The following is a 20116-nucleotide window of genomic DNA, read 5'->3' on the forward strand; positions in this document are numbered from 1 at the left end:
GTCAATATGAAAACTGATGCTAGTTTAAAACACCTTCTGAACAAGTAGTGGTTCTCAGTACTCCAGGAGCTGAACTGGCTGCCGATTGGTTTCTTCCAAGTAGAACTGAAGATGTTGGTTTTCACCTATGAAGCCTTAATGCTTTGGCATCTGCCTGCATGAGAGCCCACCTCTCCTCATGACATGTCACTGTAGCTGTGATCATTGGAGATGCTCAAATTAGTGTCCCCTTGATTTGAAAGACATGAGGCTCGTGGTAGAGAATTAACCATGAGGGGCCCTTAGTTTTGGAACCATCTTTTCAAATAATCTGGGATGTTTTACTTTTATGGGAAGAGGTCAAGAAAGAAATACATTAGATTCCCACCTCCAGGAGCTTCCCAGTAAACCTCAGTGATGATTTACAGTGCTCTCTATTATTCCATTTCCTGTTGCAGTGATCCCTCTCTCTCCTGTGGGGAGTAGGGCCCCTCTTCCTCATTGTATTTGGCAGTAACCATTGGGTTCGGGTCACACAGGCGAGACCAAGCCATAAGTAGTCTATAGTTCTGGGCCCATCTAATTAGTCTGCTGCTCTTGTTCCCACCCTTGAGCGGGGCAGTGCACTGAGTAGTCTTAAGCGTACAGCCCCGCAGCTGGGGCTGACAGTAATTAACAGTCTGGAACTCTAGTCCTTTGGGCGGGGCCGAGCTGGGAGCAGGCTGCAGCCTAAGCCTCCTGGCCAAGGCAGCCAGCAAACACACAGTCTCAGGGTTCAGGCAGGGATGAGCAGGAATGAGCACCCACACAGTCTAGGGGCTCCAGAAGGGGTGAGCACCTACACAGTCTGAGGGCTCCGGAAGGGGGAAGCCCCCACCGAGTCTAGCGTCCTAGCTTGACGGACGGTAGATCCACAAAAAGAACAGGAGTACTTGTGGCACCTTAGAGACTAACAAATTTATTAGAGCATAAGCTTTCGTGGGCTACAGCCCACTTCATCGGATGCATAGAATGGAACATATAGTAAGAAGATATATATGTACAGAGAAGGTGGAAGTTTCCATACAAACTGTAAGAGGCTAATTAATTAAGATGAGCTATTATCAGCTGGAGGAAAAAACTTTTGTAGTGGTACTCAAGATGGCCCATTTAGACAGTTGACAAGAAAGTGTGAGGATACTTTACATGGGGAAATAGATTCAATATGTGTAATGACCCAGCCACTCCCAGTCTCTATTCAAACCCAAGTTAATGGTATCTAGTTTGCATATTAATTCAAGCTCTGCAGTTTCTCGGTGGAGTCTGTTTCTGAAGCTTTTCTGTTGCAGAATTGCCACCCTTAAGTCTTTTACTGAGTGGCCAGAGAGGTTGAAGTGTTCTCGTACTGGTTTTTGAATGTTATGATTCCTGATGTCAGATTTGTGTCCATTTATTCTTTTGCATAGAGACTGTCCGGTTTGGCTAATGTACATGGCAGAGGGGCATTGCTGGCACATGGTATCATATTGGTATATATCACATTGGTAGATGTGCAGGTGAACGAGCCCCTGATGGCGTGACTAATGTGATTAGGTCCTATGATGGTGTCACTTGAATAAATATGTGGACAGAGTTGGCATCAGGCTTTGTTGCAAGAATAGGTTCCTGGGTTAGTGTTTTTGGTGTGTGTTGCTGGAGAGTACTTGTTTCAAGTTGGGGGGCTGTCTGTAAGTGAGGACTGGTCTGTCTCCCAAGATTTGTGAGAGTGATGGGTCGTCCTTCAGGATAGGTTGTAGTTCTTTGATGATGTGCTGGAGAGGTTTTAGTTGGGGGCTGAAGGTGACAGCTAGTGGCATTCTGTTATTTTCTTTGTTGGGCCTGTCCTGTAGTAGGTGACTTCTGGGTACTCTTCTGGCTCTGTCAATCCATTTTTTCACTTCAGCAGGTGGGTATTATAGTTTTAAGAATGCTTGATAGAGATCTTGTAGGTGTTAGTCTCTGTCTGAGGGATTGGAGCAAATGTGGTTGTATCTTAGAGCGTGGCTGTAGACAATGGATCGTGTGGGGTGTCCTGGGTGGAAGCTGGAGGCATGTAGAAAAGTATAGCGGTCAGTAGGTTTCCGGTATAGGGGGGTGTTTATGTGACCATAGCTTATTAGCACAGTCGTGTCCAGGAAATGGACTGCTTATGTGGATTAGTCCAGGCTGAGGTTGATGGTGGGATGGAAATTGTTGAAATCATGGTGGAATTCCTCAAGGTCTTCTTTTCCATGGGTCCAGATGATGAAGATGTCATCAATGTAGCACAAGTAGAGTAGGGGCGTTAGGGGACGAGAGCTAAGGAAGCGTTGTTCTAAGTCAGCCATAAAAATGTTGGCATACTGTGGGGCCATGCAGGTACCCATAGCCCGTGCCGTTGATTTGAAGGTATATATTGTCCCCAAATGTGAAATAGTTGTGGGTGAGGACAAAGTCACAAAGGTCAGCCACCAGGTTTGACGTGACATTATCGAGGATACTGTTCCTGATAGCTTGTAGTCCATCTTTGGATGGAATGTTGGTGTAGAGGCTTTCTACATCCATAGTGGCCAGGACGGTGTTTTCTGGAAGATCACCGATGGACTGTAGTTTCCTCAGGAAGTCAGTGGTGTCTCGAAGATAGCTGGGAGTGCTGGTAGCGTAGGGCCTGAGGAGAGAGTCCATATAGCCAGACAGTCCTGCTGTTAAGGTGCCAATGCCTGAGATGATGCGGCGCCCAGGATTTCCAGGTTTATGGATCTTGGGTAGCAAATAGAATACCCCTGGTCGGGGTTCTAGGCATGTGACTGCACAGATCTGTTCCTGTGCTTTTTCAGGGAGTTTCTTGAGCAGATGGTGTAGTTTCTTTTGGTAATCCTCAGTGGGATCAGAGGATAATGGCCTCTAAAATGTGGAGTTAGAGAGCTGCCTAGCAACCTCTTGTTCATATTCCAACTTATTCATGATGACGACAGCACCTCCCGGCCTATGGCGGGGAGTCGACCACCCCGGGGGTGGGTTGGCAGGGGTAGGGGGTCAAGGGCCTGTCCAACTTCACCGCCTCTCAGCCCAGGGCCCTAACAGTGCCGGAGCGATCTGCCACTGGGTCAACGGGGATTCAGCCGCAACACGCTGACCTAGAAGCAGTCAGCCGCATAGCCAGACTAGCGATGGCTGCTCCTGAGCTACTTCCTACCTCCCTGGGGTTTGGTACTTCTGGAATCCACAGGTCCTCTGGCTCCTCTGGGTACACTGTGGACGGTAGTCCCAGCAACTCCCCATCTGGGTCCATCTCCTACAGAGGCAGGGTGCTGCAGGGCGCAGATTCAGCTCCTGGGTGCTGCAGAGCGCGGAGGCATCCGTCTCCTTCCCAAGCTCCTGCTCAACTGAGCTGCAGAGCCCTCCCTTTATACTTCCTGTCCAGCCCCGGTACTTCTCGTGAGGGGGGCAGGGCAGGCTTTGCTTCGCCCACCAGGGGGAGCGTAGTGATCCCTTACTCTCCAGTCCAGAGGGATCCGCCTTGCTACACCTGTCCAGTCCAAAGCTGTGCTGACATGCAGGGTTGCTTGGTGATGAAGACAAATGCCCATCGCTACTCACCCTGCGATCACCTGTTCTTACTTGTGATAGGAAGTCAGAATTTGAGCCTAGGTCCCCGAAGGCTAAAGTTATTGCAGTAGCTTAATGGACCACTTCGTAAATCAACAGAATGTCTATATTTAGTCATTCGTTGTCTTTATTACACTAGACACTTGTGACCATTCACTGTCTCTGTTAGATTTCTGGTTTGTTACTTGGAAGGGCCCCATCGCAGCCTTTGGAAAGAGCATTACAGTGTGTTTTTATTCCTTAACATTGCCTGCATGCGTGTTTCTCTGTCTTTCTCTCTGTGTGTATACAGGGAAAAAGTAAATCTCGGCAACTTGGCAAAGTTTAGCTCTTGGCCTAATGTTTTCCAAATGTAAACTTTTATTTTATAACAGAATTGCTGCCTGAATGCAAAGAAAATTTGTCTCATCGGGTATATCTCTAGAATATTTTATTTATATATATTGACTTTGCGTTTGTCAGTCTTACCAGCTCAGCCAGTTAACTCAGTCAAAGGCCTGCAGTGTTACTCAGCAACTTTATCTGCCACTTAACCCCTAATATAACAAACCTCCATATGTGTTTATGATTGTAATCTTGAAAAGACATGTTCATCGTTTTCAAGAGAACTGGTGGACACAAGTTCCATATTTAGTGGCATACCAGTGTTCCCACTGTGAGAAGAGATTCTTCAAAGGCATGAAAGGGGTTAAAAAGTGTCATATTCCTGAAGCAATTTAGGTGAAAGTTTTCTTCTAAGGAAGTGAGCAGTTCAGAGAGCTCCCAGAAGCCTATTGCTGCATGCTCTGTTGAAAAGTCCTGTTTCAGGATCAACCTCTAGAAGGAAGTTTTGCTCTTTAACATTAATTTAATATAGAAATATGTTTTCCTATAGATTCCAGAACTTCTTAGTAGTACTAGTATTAGGATAGCACCCATGTGGTAGGCACCGTCCATGCTCATAACTTGTTCCCAATGTAAGAAGATTGTTCTAGATTTGATTTTGACAAATAGGGAGGAACTGGTTGAAAATGTGAAAGTGTAAGGCAGCTTGGGTGAAAGTGATCATGAAATGAGAGAGTTCATGATTCTAAGAAATGATAGGAGGGAAAACAGCACAATGAAGATAATGGATTTCAAGAAGGCAGACTTCAGCAGACTTAGAGAGGTGGTAGGTAAGATCCCATGGGAAGCAAGTCTAAGGGGAAAAACAGAGTTGGCAGTTTTTCAGAGAAATTATTATTAGGGCACAAGAGCAAATTATCTCACTGCGTAGGAAAGACAGGAAGTTAAGCAAGAGACTACCTTGGGTTAACCAGGAGATCTTCAATAATCTGAAACTCAAAAAAGGGTTCTACAAAAATTGGAAACTAGGTCAAGTTACAAATCATGAATATAAACAAATAACATAAGTATGTAGGGACAAAATTAGAAAGGCCAAGGCACAAAATGAGATTAAACTAGCTAGAGACGTAAAGGGTAACAAGAAAATGTTCTGCAAATACATTAGAAGCAAGAGGAAGACCTAGGACTGGGTGGGCCCATTACTCAATGAGCAGGGAAAGACAATAATAGAAAATGTAGAAATGGGAGATGTGCTGAGGTTTTGGTTCGGTTTTCACCAAAAAGGTTAGTAGTGATTGGATGTGTAACATAGTGAATACCACTGAAAATGAGGTAGGATCTGAGGCTCAAACAGAGAAAAAACAAGTTAAAAATTACATAAACAAGTTAGATGTCTTCAAGTTGCCAGAGTCTGATGAAATACATCCTAGAGTACTCAAGGAGCTGATTGAGGAGGTATCAGTGCTATTAGCAATTATCTTCAAAAACTAATGGAAGATGGGAGAGATTCCAGAGGGCTGGAAGAGGGCAGATATAGTGCCAATCTACACAAAAGGGAATAAGTACAATCCAGTGAATAACAGACCAGTCAGCTTAACTTCAGTACCAAGAAAGATAATGGAGCAAATAATCAAGCAATTAATTTGCAAACACCTTGAAGATAAGGTGATAAGCAACAGTTAGCATGGATTTGTCAAGAATAAATCATGGCAAACCAACCTGATAACTTTCTTTGGCAGGGTAACGAGTCTTGTGGATGGGGCGAAGCGGTAGATGTGGTAAATCTTGACTTTAATAAGGCTTTTGATATTGTCTCGCATGACCGTCTCATAAACAAACTAGGGAAATACAACTTAGATGGAGCTACTATAAGGTGGGTACATAACTGGTTGGAAAACCATTCCCAGTGAATAGTTATCAGTGGTTCACAGTCAAGCTGGAAGGGCATAGTGAGTGGGGTCCCCAGCACAGGCGCTGACTTCTAATTTTCCCTGAGGGTGCTCAACCCCTGCTCAGCCCAGGCCCCAGCCCCACCCCGACTCCACCCCTTCCCCCAAGACTCCTTCCCACCCCACTGTACCCCCACCCTGCTTCTTCCTTCCCCCTCCCCTGAGTGCACCCCGTCCCCACTCCTCCCCCTCCCTCCCAGCGCCTCCTACATGCTGCAGAACAGCTGTTCTGGAGCATGCAGAAGGCACTGAGAGGGAGGGGGAGGAGTTGATCTGTAGGGGCTGCTGGCAGGCGCGAGTGGGATGGGAGGGAGGGGAGTTTCACTGCCGGTGGGTGCTAAGCACCTGCTAATTTTTCTCCAGGGGTGCTCCAGCCCTAGAGCACCCATAGAGTCTGCACCTTCCCAGTTCTGTTCAATATCTTCATAAATTAATTAGATAATGGCATTAGAGAGTACACTTATAAAGTTTGTGGACGACAGCAAGGTGGAAGGGGTTGCAAGTGCTTTGGAGGATAAGATTATAATTCAAAATGATCTGGACAAACTGGAGAAATGCTCTGAAATAAATAGGATAAAATTCAATAAGGATAAATGCACCATACTCCACTTAGGAAGAACAATCAGTTGCGCACATATAAAATGGAAAATGACTGCCTAGGAAGGAGTACTGTGGAAAGGGATCTGAGGGTTATAGTTGACCACAAGTTAAATATCAGTCAACACCGTAACACTGGTGCAAAAAAAGCAAACATCATTCTGCAATGTATTAGCAGGGGTGTTGTAAGCAAGACATGAGAAGTAATTCTGCTCTACTCCGCGCTGATTAGGCCTCAGTTGGAGTATTATGTCCAGTTCTGGGTGCCACATTTCTGGAAAGATATGGACAAATTGGAGAAAATTCGGAGAAGAGCAACAAAAAATGATTCAAGGTCTAGAAAACATGATCTATGAGGAAAGATTGAAAAAATAATTTAGTCTGGAGAAGACTGAGAGTGGACCTGATAACAGTTTTCAAGTACACAAAAGGTTGTTACAAGGAGGAGGGTGAAAAATTGTTCTTATTAATCTCTGAGGATAGGACAAGAAGCAATGGGCTTAAATTGCAGTAAGGGAGGTTTAGGCTGGACATTAGGAAAAACTTTGTAAGTGTCAGGGTGGTTAAGCACTGGAATAAATTGCCTAGGGAGGTTGTGGAATCCCTGTCGTTGGCGATTTTTAAGAACAGGTTAGACAGACCCTTGTCAGGAATGGTCTAGTTGTTATGTCGTCCTGCCTTCAATGCAGAGGATTAGACTATTTGACCTCTTGAGATCCCTTCCAGTCCTACACTTCTATGATTCTATGACCAACAGCATGTGAAAGATGGGGAAGAGGAACGTAACATTAATATGTACCTTTTTTACATATGATATAAACCTTTGGATTTTTTGTTTTTATTAAATGTATATCAACTATATTTCCCCTTCCACAGTATTGTTTCCAATTTCTTGTTGGTGTAACAGGAGGATACAAAGAAGGTATTGATTGGCCTTATGGATCAGTTCAGGGATAGTACCCCATGAAGAGATGACAGTATGGAAGTGGGCACTAAGTGGAAGCAGAAATAAGCGAATATCATTGGTGGAGTGTTGGGACAAGGGTGATGCAATACTAGACAAGAACAGATAAATAGAGGATGATAGAGGCCTTGAAGCTATGGAAATGAAGCATAAATTTGGTATGATGGAAAAAAGGAGTCAGTGGAGCGATTCAGAGAAAGTAAACAAAAGTGAAACATCTTTGTCCTGTGTGGTTTTGTCTTTGTAACTGCGGCAGACTTTCATCCCACAGTCTGGGAAAGGGCCAATTGCTAAACAGTAAAACCTGAAACAACTTGTTGGTAAATTTGAAAGGTAAGGTGTGCATACTTACAATGGAATCTTATGGATGGTGGCATAACCGTAAAAATGTTTAATGTAATTAAATTCAGTACTGTGGTAATTTGATGTACTATTTAAAGTTATTTAACTTTCTTACTTGATTTCCAAGGAGAAAATATTGTTCATAACATTATCACTACCATGCATCGCCCTCAAGACCTAACACTAAGTCTGCATGGAGGCTGAATTGCCTATTACTCTTTCCAGATAGGAGGGTAAGCAGTTGGGGAAGCATCTGGAGAAACACAACATTGAGCTTTTTTCCTACGGACCTCAGTTGCTGTTCAGTTATTTATTTGTGCATTTTGTGTAACGGCTATTGCTGAGGCACCTGGGAGCCATAACCCGTCAAACGAGCAAAACAATCTCAACTGGAGACAGTTAGTTTAAATGAATGAGGTATAGATTCTGTCTGTATGTCAGTCTCCAGAGTTCCACCTAAATCTGCTTCCATGTACGGTCCTCCTTTACAACTCTTCATGGTTTTCCTTAAAATATGCAATACAGGCACTGAAGGTTCATGTGGCCATTTTCATTTGCATCTTGACATACAAATTATCAAACTGAGTGCAATTTGAAATTCCTAAGCCATGGCTCAAATCTTTTACAGCTTTCTGTTTGACTTAATTATACATAAGGCTTCTATTTGTCAGGGTTTATTAATTTCATTTTTTTCAGGATTTATTTTAGCAATTTTTAAGTTTCATGTAGAAGTCAAAAAAATCAAGGTTTTTCAGGGCTTTTTCTTTGTATATACTGTAATGAGTAATAAATAAAAGACAAATTATCCCATCATGTATAGCATAAATGCTAACATGGGAGTTAGGTGGGTGTACACAAAGGGAGAATTTGGCCTTGCAGTGTTCCATAAAATAGTACAGTCCTTTGGAATACAGACCTGCTTAAATCATAGTCATGATTTTTTATACAATTTTAGTGCAACGTGGTTTCCGTGTAATCAGGTTCCACTGTAAATTTTAAAATACTGTAATTGAACTTGGAAAGAGAATGTAAATGTTTGATAGAGTAATTAAGTAGTGATATCCCTGTCCAGGATTAGCCTCTGATGGAACTATTCAGATTATTGCAGAAGAAAGCAGAGGGGCCTTGCTATTACTGCTATAATAATGCATGCTTAATTAAGTAATAATATAATTCCCTTTGGCTAATAATATTATTCATTACTAAGTGATAATAATAATAAAGTGATAATATCCCTCCCCTAAAGGTCAGAAAAGCATTTTCCAAAGAAGCAAGATTTTGTGTCTGACAGATGAAGTTTCCAGCAACGTCCAGAAAACTGATGTTACACTACTTGTTTTACTGTAGGCACACTGCATATGAGGCCCGCTCCCCTATTCTGATGGGACCACAGAGTCCATTTGCATCGTTATGTTGTATATTGTAGGAAATGATGAGAAAGTCAAAAAAAAAAAAAAAAAAAGCCCCATTCAATTACATCATGTAATGGCAGACAGCTAAAAAGTGACAAGTTTTTAAAGTGCTTATATACCAATGCTAGAAGTCCAAATAATAAGATGGGTGAACTAGAGTGCCTCGTATTAAATGAGGATATTGATATAATAGACATCACAGAAACTTGGTGGAATGAGGATAATCAATGGGACACAGTAATACCAGGGTACAAAATATATTGGAAGGACAGAACTGGTTGTGCTGGTGGGGAAGTGGCACTATATGTGAAAGAAAGCATAGAATCAAATGAAGTAAAAATCTTAAATGAATCAAACTGTACCACAGAATCTCTGTGGATTGTAATTCCATGCCTGAATGATAAGAATATAGCAGTAGGGATATATTACAGACCACCTGACCAGGATGGTGATAGTGACTGTGAAATGCTCAGGGAGATTAGAGAAGCTATTAAAATAAAAAAAACTCAATAATAAAGGGGGATTTCAATTATCCCCATATTGACTGGGTTCATATCACCTCAGGAAGGGATGCAGAGATAGTTTCTTAACACCTTAAATTACTGCTTCTTGGAGCAGCTAATCTTGGAACTCACAAGAGGAGAGGCAATTCTTGATTTATTCCTAAGTGGAGCACAGGATCAGGTCCAAGAGGTGACTATAGCTGGACCGCTCGGTAATAGTGACCATAATATAATTAAAAAGAAAAGGAGTACTAGTGGCACCTTAGTGGAAATCTATCAACTTCATGAAAAAACTCGTACAGATACAGTCAGACATCATCTTCCTTTCCAAATGCAAACAGATGGACATTGTACCATTTTTTTCTAATCTAAGGTGCCACTAGTACTCCTTTTCTTTTTGTGACTACAGACTAACACGGTTGCTACTCTGAAACCTGTCATAATATAATTAAATCTAACATCCCTGTGGTGGGGAAAACACCACCGCAGCCCAACACTGCAGCATTTAATTTCAGAAATGGGAACGACACAAAAATGAGGAGGTTAGTGAAACAGAAGTTAAAAGGTTCAGCACCAAAAGTAAAATCCCTGCAAGCTGCATGGAAACTTTTTAAAGACACCCTAATAGAGGCTCAACTTAAATGTATACCCCAAATTAAAAAACATAGTAAGAGAACCAAAAAAGAGCCACCATGGCTAAACAACGAAGTAAAAGAAGCAGTGAGGGGCAAAAAGGCATCCTTTAAAAAGTGGAAATTAAATCCTAATGAGGAAAATAGAAAGGAGCATAAACTCTGGCAAATGAAGTGTAAAATATCATTAGAAAGGCCAAAAAAGAATTTGAAGAACAGCTAGCAAAAAACTCAAAAAGTAATAGCAAAGAAAATTTTAAGTACAGTACATCAGAATCAGGAAGCCTGCTAAACAACCAGTGGGGCCACTGGACAATCAAGATGCTAAAGGAGCACTCAAGGACGATAAGGCCATTGTGGAGAAACTAAATGAACTCTTTGCATCGGTCTTCACGGCTGAGGATGTGAGGGAGATTCCCAAACCTGACGCATTCTTTTTTGGTGACAAATCTGAGGAACTGTCCCAGATTGAACAAGGAGTCGGTGGCACTTTAAAGACTAACAGATTTATTTGGGCATAAGCTTTCGTGGGTAAAAACCCACTTCTTCAGATGTATGGAGTGAAAATTACAGATGCAGGCATTATATATTGACACATGAAGAGAAGGGAGTTACCTGACAAGTGGAGAGCCAGTGTTGACAGGGCCAATTCGATCAGGATGGATGTAGTCCACTCCCAATAATTGATGAGAGGGTGTCAATTTCAGGCGAGGCAAAGCTGCTTTTGTAATGAGCCAGCCACTCCCAGTCCCTATTCAAGTCCCAGATAGGGACTGGGAGTGGCTGTCTCATTACAAAAACTGCTTTGCCTCACCTGGAATTGACACCTCCTAATCAATTATTGGGAGTGGACTACATCCACCCTGATCGAACTGGCCCTGTGAACACTGGTTCTCCACTTGTCAGGTAACTCCCTTCTCTTCATGTGTCAGTATATAATGCCTGCATCTGTAATTTTCACTCCATGCATCTGAAGAAGTGGGTTTTTACCCATGAAAGTTTATGCCCAAATAAATCTGTTAGTCTTAAAGGTGCCACCGAACTCCTTGTTGTTTTTGTGGATACTGACTAACATGGCTACCCCCAATACTTGTCCCAGATTGAAGTGTCATTAGAGGAGGTTTTGGAACAAATAGATAAACTAAGCAGTAATAAGTCACCAGGACCAGATGGTATTCACCCAAGAGTTCTGAAGAAACTCAGATGTGAAATTGCAGGACAACTAACTGTCGTCTCTAACCTGTCATTTAAATCAGCTTCTGTACCAAATGACTGGAGGATAGCTAATGTGACGTCAGTTTTTAAAAAGGTCTCCAGAGGAGACCCCGGCAATTACAGGCCTGTAACCCTGACTTCAGTACTGGGCAAACTGGTTGAAAATATAGGAAAGAATAAAATTGTCAGACACATAGATTAACATAATTTGTTGGGAAATAGTCAACATGGTTTTTGTAAAGGGAAATCATGCCTCACCAATCTACTCAAATTCTTTAAGGGGGGGTCAACAAGCATGTGGACAAGGGGGATCCAGTGGATATAGTGTATTCAGATTTTCAGAAAGCGTTTAATAAGGTCCCTCACCAAAGGCTCTTCAGCAAAGTAAGCAGTCATGGAATAAGAGGGAAGGTTCTTTCATGAATTGGTAACTGGTTAAAAGATAGGAAACAAAGGGTAGGAATAAATGGTCAGTTTTCAGAATGGAGAGAGGTAAATAGTGGTGTCCCCCAGGGGTCTGTACTGGGCCCAGTCCTATTTAGCGTATTGATAAATGATCTGGAAAAAGGGGTGAACAGTGAGGTGGCAAAATTTGCAGATGATACAAAACTGGTCAAGATAGTAAAGTCCCAGGCAGACTGCGAAGAGCTACAAACGGATCTCTGAAACTGGGTGACTGGGCAACAAAATGGCAGATGAAATTCAATGTTGATAAATGCAAAGTAATGCACATTGGAAAACATAATCTTGGAGTCATTGTGGAAAGTCCCTGGCGGGCCGGGCCGGTTTTTTTACCTGCTGCGTCCGCAGGTTCAGCCGATCACGGCTCCCACTGGCCGTGGTTCGCCGCTCCAGGCCAATGGGGGCTACGGGAAGGACAGCCATCACGTTCCTCTGCCCATGATGCTTCCTGGAGCCCCCATTGGCTGAGAACGGCGAACTGCAGCCACTGGGAGCTGCGATCGGCCGAACCTGTGGACACGGCCGGTAAACAAACGGGCCCGGCCCACTAGGGGCTTTCCCTGAACAAGCGGCGCCCCTAGTTTGGGAACCACTGCATTACAGCATCAAGGGAAGATTTAAATGTTTGTTTTAAATTGATACCAAAATTTAAAAAGCAAAGTTAAATCAGTTTTAAATATGTGTTAATAAATATACTGTCTATGATGAAATAGAGGCAGTCTCAACTCTTGAATTTAATTTGCGTAATCTTAAATAATTACAAAGTTTTTATGCTGCTTTATTTTAACACACATGGGGGTATTTTCAAAGACACAAATGGTGGTTAGGCATCTAACTCCCATTCACTTTCAATGGGAGTTAGAGGCTTTCCATATATATCTTTAAAAACCTCCCCCATTGTAGGTATAATTCTGTAGTGTGAAGATGAAGATTACAGCAGCGTGAGTCACGCTGTACGATTAACCTCTCTGTGTGTGGGAATCACCTGCTGCCTTTTTTGGCCACATTATGAAATGTTTTAATTAAAAGATCATTTTAGCAATAAACTGTGAAGATGCAGCTGAGGTCCGTGCCAGTGAATGCTTCGATCTAAATGTTTGCAGGATTATCTGAAGCATTCCAAACTACAGATCTGGTATACATGGTATTAACTACACTGGTTGAATTTTTTTAAAATAAAGTCTGAACACAATTATTGTGCATTCTAGGTCTGTGCTTCCTACATACAAATAAGGCCAAATTTGGATTATGCCTCTAAGCATTCTGGAAACAAGTATCAGGAATGGTTTATATCTTGATTTACAGATTTGAATAATATGTAAATATGAGCTGAATCCAGACATGGAAGGTAATGTCTGAGAGGGGAGTGATTCTAGACAAAGCCAGGACCTCCCAGGCACTGAGCAGTGCAGAGCAAAGTGCACAGCAAATGCTGGTCACCATGCAGAGCAGCCTATAGGAGGGGATCTAGCAGATGTCGGTCTCCATACCTCTGCACACTGCAGAGGTTTCAACAGTAACTTGTGGAGACAATGGCAATTTAACTATTGTTACATTTCACTTCGTAAAATTATAAATCTTGTTGTTTGTCTTAAAGCAAAGGTCCTAAATATTTTGAGGAATTCTGAGTGTAAATGAGTAGGGGGGGGATCTATTTAGAAAGGTTATGTTTCTGCATATTATAAGTGGATTTTCTTCTTTGAATTGCCTCTGCATATTCCCACTTTTGGGGTGCTCTGGCTGCTGCTTAGACTAGTGGAATCTTCTTGGTAGCAGCGTCCATTGGAGCACTTTTGCGCCCCCTGCCCCTCCCCTCCGGACTCTGAATGTTCAGGGGTGGGGCTATACAGTGGAGGTATGGCATGACTTGCTAACCCCCTATTTACCTTTCATTGCCTCCCTGAGTCTATAATTGAAATTAGGGCTCAGAGGAAGAGAGGAAGGTGGGTGTGATGTGTGTGCAGAGGTCATTTTGAAGAACCCCAATTACAGGAGAGTAAACTTCATTTCTTGAATTAATTAGATCAGACATTGCATTCCTTTTTCTCCTACCTGTAGTAGCTCAGCAGTGAGCTACTTACATTTAGTCCCATCAGTTTGCTATTTACAGTCTGCTAAGGTTTGTGTAAAAGCGAAACATAAATCTTATTGACTGGCTGGATTCAGTTTTATTCTGTGTGTTGTGTGCTCTTTGAAAAGGCAGTGTTTATTTTTTAATCTTCTGCCTTTCAACTGTATTATTCTAAATCTAATCATACACCAGGCTTAGACTATTCCATGGTTGCAAAAATATGATCTAAAATGTTAGAGGTACAAAGCACATAAAGTTTAGGATTTTTTTGCTGAGTGTCAGGCAGGGGAATCAGATAGATGAGTTAAATCTTTTACAATTCTGATTTTTAAAGATTTTTTGGCAAGAATGGAAAAAAATAACATCTCTATTATAACATCTTTTCTATTAATAGAAATGACATAATAGGCAAGGAACAGATTTTATGTTTTATTGTACCAATTTATTAAAGCCATATATTTACACTGTATTGTGGATATTCACATTTCTGTATTCATTGCTTGCACTGATGTGAAGCAACAAAACAAAAACAATGGCCGGCAGATTCTTGGTGTTTGAGGATTGGTTGCCCTCTCTCCACCCTTGGCCAAGAATGCTCTCCACAGAAGTGCAGAAAGAGCCCCTTGGAGAGGGGGCTTAAAGCTGCATTATGCTCTTTGAAAAGGAGTACTTGAGGCACCTTAGAGACTAACCAATTTATTTGAGCGTAAGCTTTCGTGAGCTACAGCTCACTTCATCGGAGGCATCGGATGAAGTGAGCTGTAGCTCACGAAAGCTTATGCTCAAATAAATTGGTTAGTCTCTAAGATGCCACAAGTACTCCTTTTCTTTTTGCGAATACAGACTAACACAGCTGCTACTCTGAAACCTGTCATTATGCGCTTTGCATCAGTTAAGGTGCATTCCAGGCCTTTCACTCCAGCAGCAAGATTTGCAGTATAGATCATGTATTTTCAAGGTCAGCAGGGCTTGTTTGAAAGGAGGATCTCTCTGAGATCATTAGGGTAATAGATAGTAAATGGGAAAATTGTCAAGGCAGGTTAATTGTAAAGCCTAATGATTTTGATGTTAGCCCTTTAGAATGAGGAAAAACACCCTTGGCCCTATGTCTGCGCTAAAGTGCTTTAATTTTTTCCCCTGGAGAGCTGAATTGAGCATCTTGTGCATTTAAAAGCAACCTGTGATAAATTATTCCCTTTGTGAAAAAAATCAGCTTTCAGAATCCTGCTATAACATTGGACTGCAGAAAGGGAGTTATACAGTAAATCTGCAGATAATGGTTCATGCTGCTCCTTTCCCCATAAGCCTTTATGAAATATTGCCGACAAGCAAACATTTAAATGCTCAGAATTAAATGAATTAGCAAACATTCCTTGGCATCTGTCTGAATGGAGGAGGGGTAGTTCATTTTTAAAAAATTAGAAAGTATGCATCAAGCCCTTCTGCAATGGCTTCTCTACACAGAGGCCAGCAATTGATCCTGTAGCGTGGGTGGGAGTGTTCTGAACCAGGACTGAGAAGAGCTAGGTTAAAACCCTGTTGCTGATGACCTAGGTAGGGGGATGTCATGTTTTATGTAGTTTTCACAGTAAGAAGATATCTTTAAAACTGGTTTTGTACTTTAAAAACTATGACAATCTGTAAATCATAGTATGAATCACCAGATAACTGGTATTGGATGAAATATCAATGTGTCACTTGTTTTGCTTTGCTGATGTTACATATTGGTCGGTTTGAAGGTGAAGAGGTAGGTTTCACACAGGCAGGGACAGGGGATCCAGAGGAAAGGAGAGCATGGTAAACAGACCTGCTGCTGCTCCTTGCTGTCTCCATTTTCAGAAGCCCCTGAGAGGCTGTTGTGTGTTTCAGGAAATGAGTGACTACACAGAGTCCTTCTTGGAGGTTATCTCCAGCTGACAGGTTTTGTGGTTAATGCAAAATATGGTGGTTTGCTGTTTGACTACTTACTTTCAGTAACCTTTACATGGAGATGAAATGTTGTAGACATAAAAAACTTAATGAAGTTGCAGCCTCTCATTCTCTTTAGTAAAGTCGACACAGTCAGGAGTGGCTTCAGCTGCACTGTTTCTCCCTCTGATTGCCAGGCAGGTGCACTTCCACTTCTCCCTGTCTCCCCCTCCCTGACCGTGGGGACCTGTGCTGAGGAACACCAACCCTGGATAAAAACTAGGAAATTAACACAAGCACATACTAGGTTTCATGACAGAGAAGATCGCATCACAACCAACCTTGTCTACTTAAATCAGAAGTTAAGGGAAATGTCTCCGGCATTCCTTGCCGCTTTATATAGCATCCAACAGTGTTGGTGACATGCTCCACTATTCCATAAGACTTTCACTTCCATCTCCAAGATAGTGAAAAAGTAATATGTATCCCAACTTCATCAAACCTGTCCTCTCAAATAAAACCTTCACAGCAACCTCGGCAATGTTAGAGCGGATTAATTTCCCAAATACAGGGCATGTGTGACAGTCAGATGTGCTGATCTGTTGATTGATACAAGGGGGTAGAAGGTTTACTCTTTTCTGTTAATGTAGGACACGAGGATTTATGCCTCTTACTTCATGGATTATTTGATACTAAAATAGCAACTTTCTTAGACATAAAAACATTAGTTTGTGGTTTCTTGGTTATAATTTTTCTCCAAAAATTGTTGTAAAGATTGCCTAGCTGTAGAGGAGGATGGATACAAAAAACAGTACCAGTTAAAAATGCTTCTTCTGCAGTAAGATGTGCCACATGCAAAATACATGAAGAGTGTTGAGGTAGAATGGCTTTGTTGGCCTTCACTAGCAATGAATTGCTTTACTCACTTTTGGCTTCACCAGTAAGAAGTATTGCAGCCATTCCAAATGCCTGCTGATAACACCTTTCATAGAATATCAGGTTTGGAAGGGACCTCAGGAGGTCATCTAGTCCAACCCCCTGCTCAAAGCAGGACCAAGCCCCAGTTTTTGCCCCAGATCCCAAATGGCCCCCTCAAGGATTGAACTCACAACCCTGGGTTTAACAGGCCAATGCTCAAACCACTGAGCTGTCGCTCCTCCCCTTTATACTAGAGCTGATCAAAACATTTTCACAGGGGAAAATGCAGTTAGTTGAATTAACATTTTCTGCATGAAAAGACAGATTTCAGCAGAATTTTCCTTCATGAAGAACAAAACATTTTGGTTTGGTTTGGCCATTTGAAATGGCTCAAACTATTTAGTTTAGCTCAGTTAAAACCCCCTTTTGCTATCAGTGTGAACAAAGTTTAACAGCTTTAAGATAGTTTTGTTTTGGTTGCATTGTACAAGAGGACAAGCTCAGATTATCTGGCTATGTCTACATGGTGGTTAAGGGGGTTTTCAATGGAGTTCAGTGGAGCTGAGCTAACAGTTGAAAAACACACCTTTTTGCTCTTGTTGACACGGCCTTTATTTGTAATAAGTCTCTGAGATATAAATGCAAGCCCAATGGTCATATAAACTCTCTTTTTATTGTGTGAGCACTCTAGCCTTCAAATTCATTATAAGTGATGTCATAACCATAGTTGTATTGCCATCTAGCCCTAAAGTGTATGTTCTTTCCCTGTGTTTCTTCTTTACAGTACGCTTTGCACCTTATAGACCTCCAGACATCTCCCTGAAACCACTGCTCTTTGAGGTGCCAAGCATCACCACAGAGTCTGTGTTTGTCGGACGGGACTGGGTGTTCCATGAGATAGATGCACAGTTGCAGAGTGCCAATGCCAGTGTGAACAGAGGTGTGGTGATTGTTGGGAACATTGGCTTTGGTAAAACTGCCATTATCTCCAGACTGGTTGCTCTCAGCTGCCATGGCACACGAATGAGACAGATTGCCTCTGATAGCCCACATGCCTCCCCAAAACGTAAGTACTGCTATACAGAAAGAGCTCTGAAATGCATGAATCTCATACGTTTATGTGTTTAGCACTTTTCACCCACAAGGATCCCATTACCACTTCTTCCCCTCCCCCAATAGACCAGTTCAGAGATTGTTGCCAAACCTGCCATCATGGGGCCACCTGTCATGGTTTACTGTTCATGTGCCAGACCTGGACAATGTGGAGCATGACCTGGTTCCTGCCAGCTGAGGCTCCCTGAGGAATCAGGCTGCCTTTTCTGCTGTTGGCCCCTGGCTTGGGCACATCATGGGTTCTCCCACTGGCATGCTTAATGGGAAACCTCCATCTGTTATTTCCTAACTTGTTACTGCAACACACATTTATGCTGGATACATCACCTATTCCTTCCTGTACAATTGATCTATCCCCATCCATTCTGGTAGAGCAGCTTGGGGTGGGTCACACACCGCATCTTGAGCCTGGCAACTGCTTTTCCTCCTTCACACCAGCATAAATCACTTAACCCTCCACTGAAATGCAGCCACCTTGCAGGTAGAAAGCAACAATAGCTTAATACCACACACAGAACAATTATAAGGGTAAAACAGGAATGAAGGAATACTCTATCCTACTGAAATTATACTTAAATCTCTTGTTGGACAAATGCTGTTTGCTAGAATGAAATATTCTCATCCACATATAAGCATCTGAAATGAGACAAAATGTTGGTTTTCTGAAATATTGACTGTCACCTTCCAGAGCAAAATGGACAATGTGTAATGAAAGGCAGGGTTTGTGTATGTATTTTAACTAAAGCCTGCAATGCACCTGCTGGATGATTCTCTCAGTCTATTTAGAGAGATTGTGAGGGAGATTATAGAGGCTATAGTTTAAATGTTTTCAAACTAAAAACCACACACACAGTTGAGACCTGGAGGCTTTGAATAGGAAAATGTTCTACAGTCCTCACATGCAAAGCACAGAAAAGAGATCCTTGTACAAACCAAACACATACAGGCTTTCAGTTCTTACTCCAGCACTTCCTTGAAGTAGCAGTAAATTGGATAGAGCCCCAGCTCTAAATTCTGGCAAATAAGTGAATCACAAATTGTGGCCGGGGTTATTTGTTTAATAAGGAGCTCTGAGCTCCTCAGAATAAGAAATAACACATTTATTCTGGAAAAAGCCATATATAGAATCATAGAAGATTAGGGTTGGAAGAGACCTCAGAAGGTCATCTAGTCCAACCCCTTGCTCAAAGGAGGACGAACCCCAACTAAATCATCCCAGCCAGGGCTTTGTCAAGCCGGGCCTTAAAAACCTCTAAGGATGGAGATTCCAGTGCCTCCCTAGGTAACCCATTCCAGTGCTTCACCACTCTCCTAGTGAAATAGCGTTTCCTAATATCCAACCTAGACTTCCTGCACTGCAACTTGAGATTATTGTTCCTTGTTCTGTCATCTGCCACCACTGAGAACAGCCTAGCTCCATCTTCTTTGGAACCACCCTTCAGGTAGTTGAAGGCTGCTATCAAATCCCCCCCTCTTCTTTTCTGCAGACTAAATAAACCCAGTTCCCTTAGCCTCTCCTCATAAGTCATGTGCCTCAGCCCCCTAATAATTTTTGTTGCCCTCCACTGAACTCTCTCTAATTTGTCCACATCCTTTCTGTAGTGGGGGGCCACAAAACTGGACGCAGTACTCCAGATGTGGCCTCGCTGGTGCCGAATGGAGGGGAATAATCACTTCCCTCAATCTGCTGGCAACGCTCCTACTAATGCAGCCCAGTATGCTGTTAGCCTTCTTGGCAACAAGGGCACACTGTTGACTCATATCCAGCTTCTCGTCAACTGTAATCCCCAGGTCCTTTTCTGCAGAACTGCCACTTACCCAGTCGGTCCACAGCCTGTAGCAGTGCATGGGATTCTTCCATCCTAAGTGCAGGACTCTGCTCTTGTCCTTGTTGAACCTCATCAGATTTCTTTTGGCCCAATCCTCCAATTTGTCTAGGGCCCTCTGTATCCTATGACTAACCTCCAGCATATCTACCTCTCCTCCCAGTTTAGTGTCATCCGTGAACTTGCTGCGGGTGCAATCCATCCCATCATCCAGATCATTAATGAAGATGTTGAACAAAACTGGCCCCAGGACTGACCTCTGGGACACTCCGCTTGATACCGGCTGCCAACTAGA

General features: G+C 42.5%; 1 protein-coding gene across 12 annotated transcripts in view; it reads left to right on the top strand.

The window, feature by feature from the left end:
* TANC2 (tetratricopeptide repeat, ankyrin repeat and coiled-coil containing 2) overlaps nt 1-20116 on the top strand; it is a 683096-nt gene that overhangs the window by 551063 nt on the left and 111917 nt on the right. For all 12 annotated transcript variants that reach the window (XM_074940790.1, XM_074940791.1, XM_074940792.1 and 9 more), the window contains one exon: nt 17667-17948. In XM_074940790.1, coding sequence (XP_074796891.1) covers nt 17667-17948 — 282 coding nt within the window. The remainder of the gene's footprint in view (nt 1-17666; nt 17949-20116) is intronic.

The sequence above is a fragment of the Natator depressus genome, chromosome 27 (assembly GCF_965152275.1).
Source record: "Natator depressus isolate rNatDep1 chromosome 27, rNatDep2.hap1, whole genome shotgun sequence".
In the NCBI taxonomy this organism is placed as follows: Eukaryota; Metazoa; Chordata; order Testudines; family Cheloniidae; genus Natator; species Natator depressus.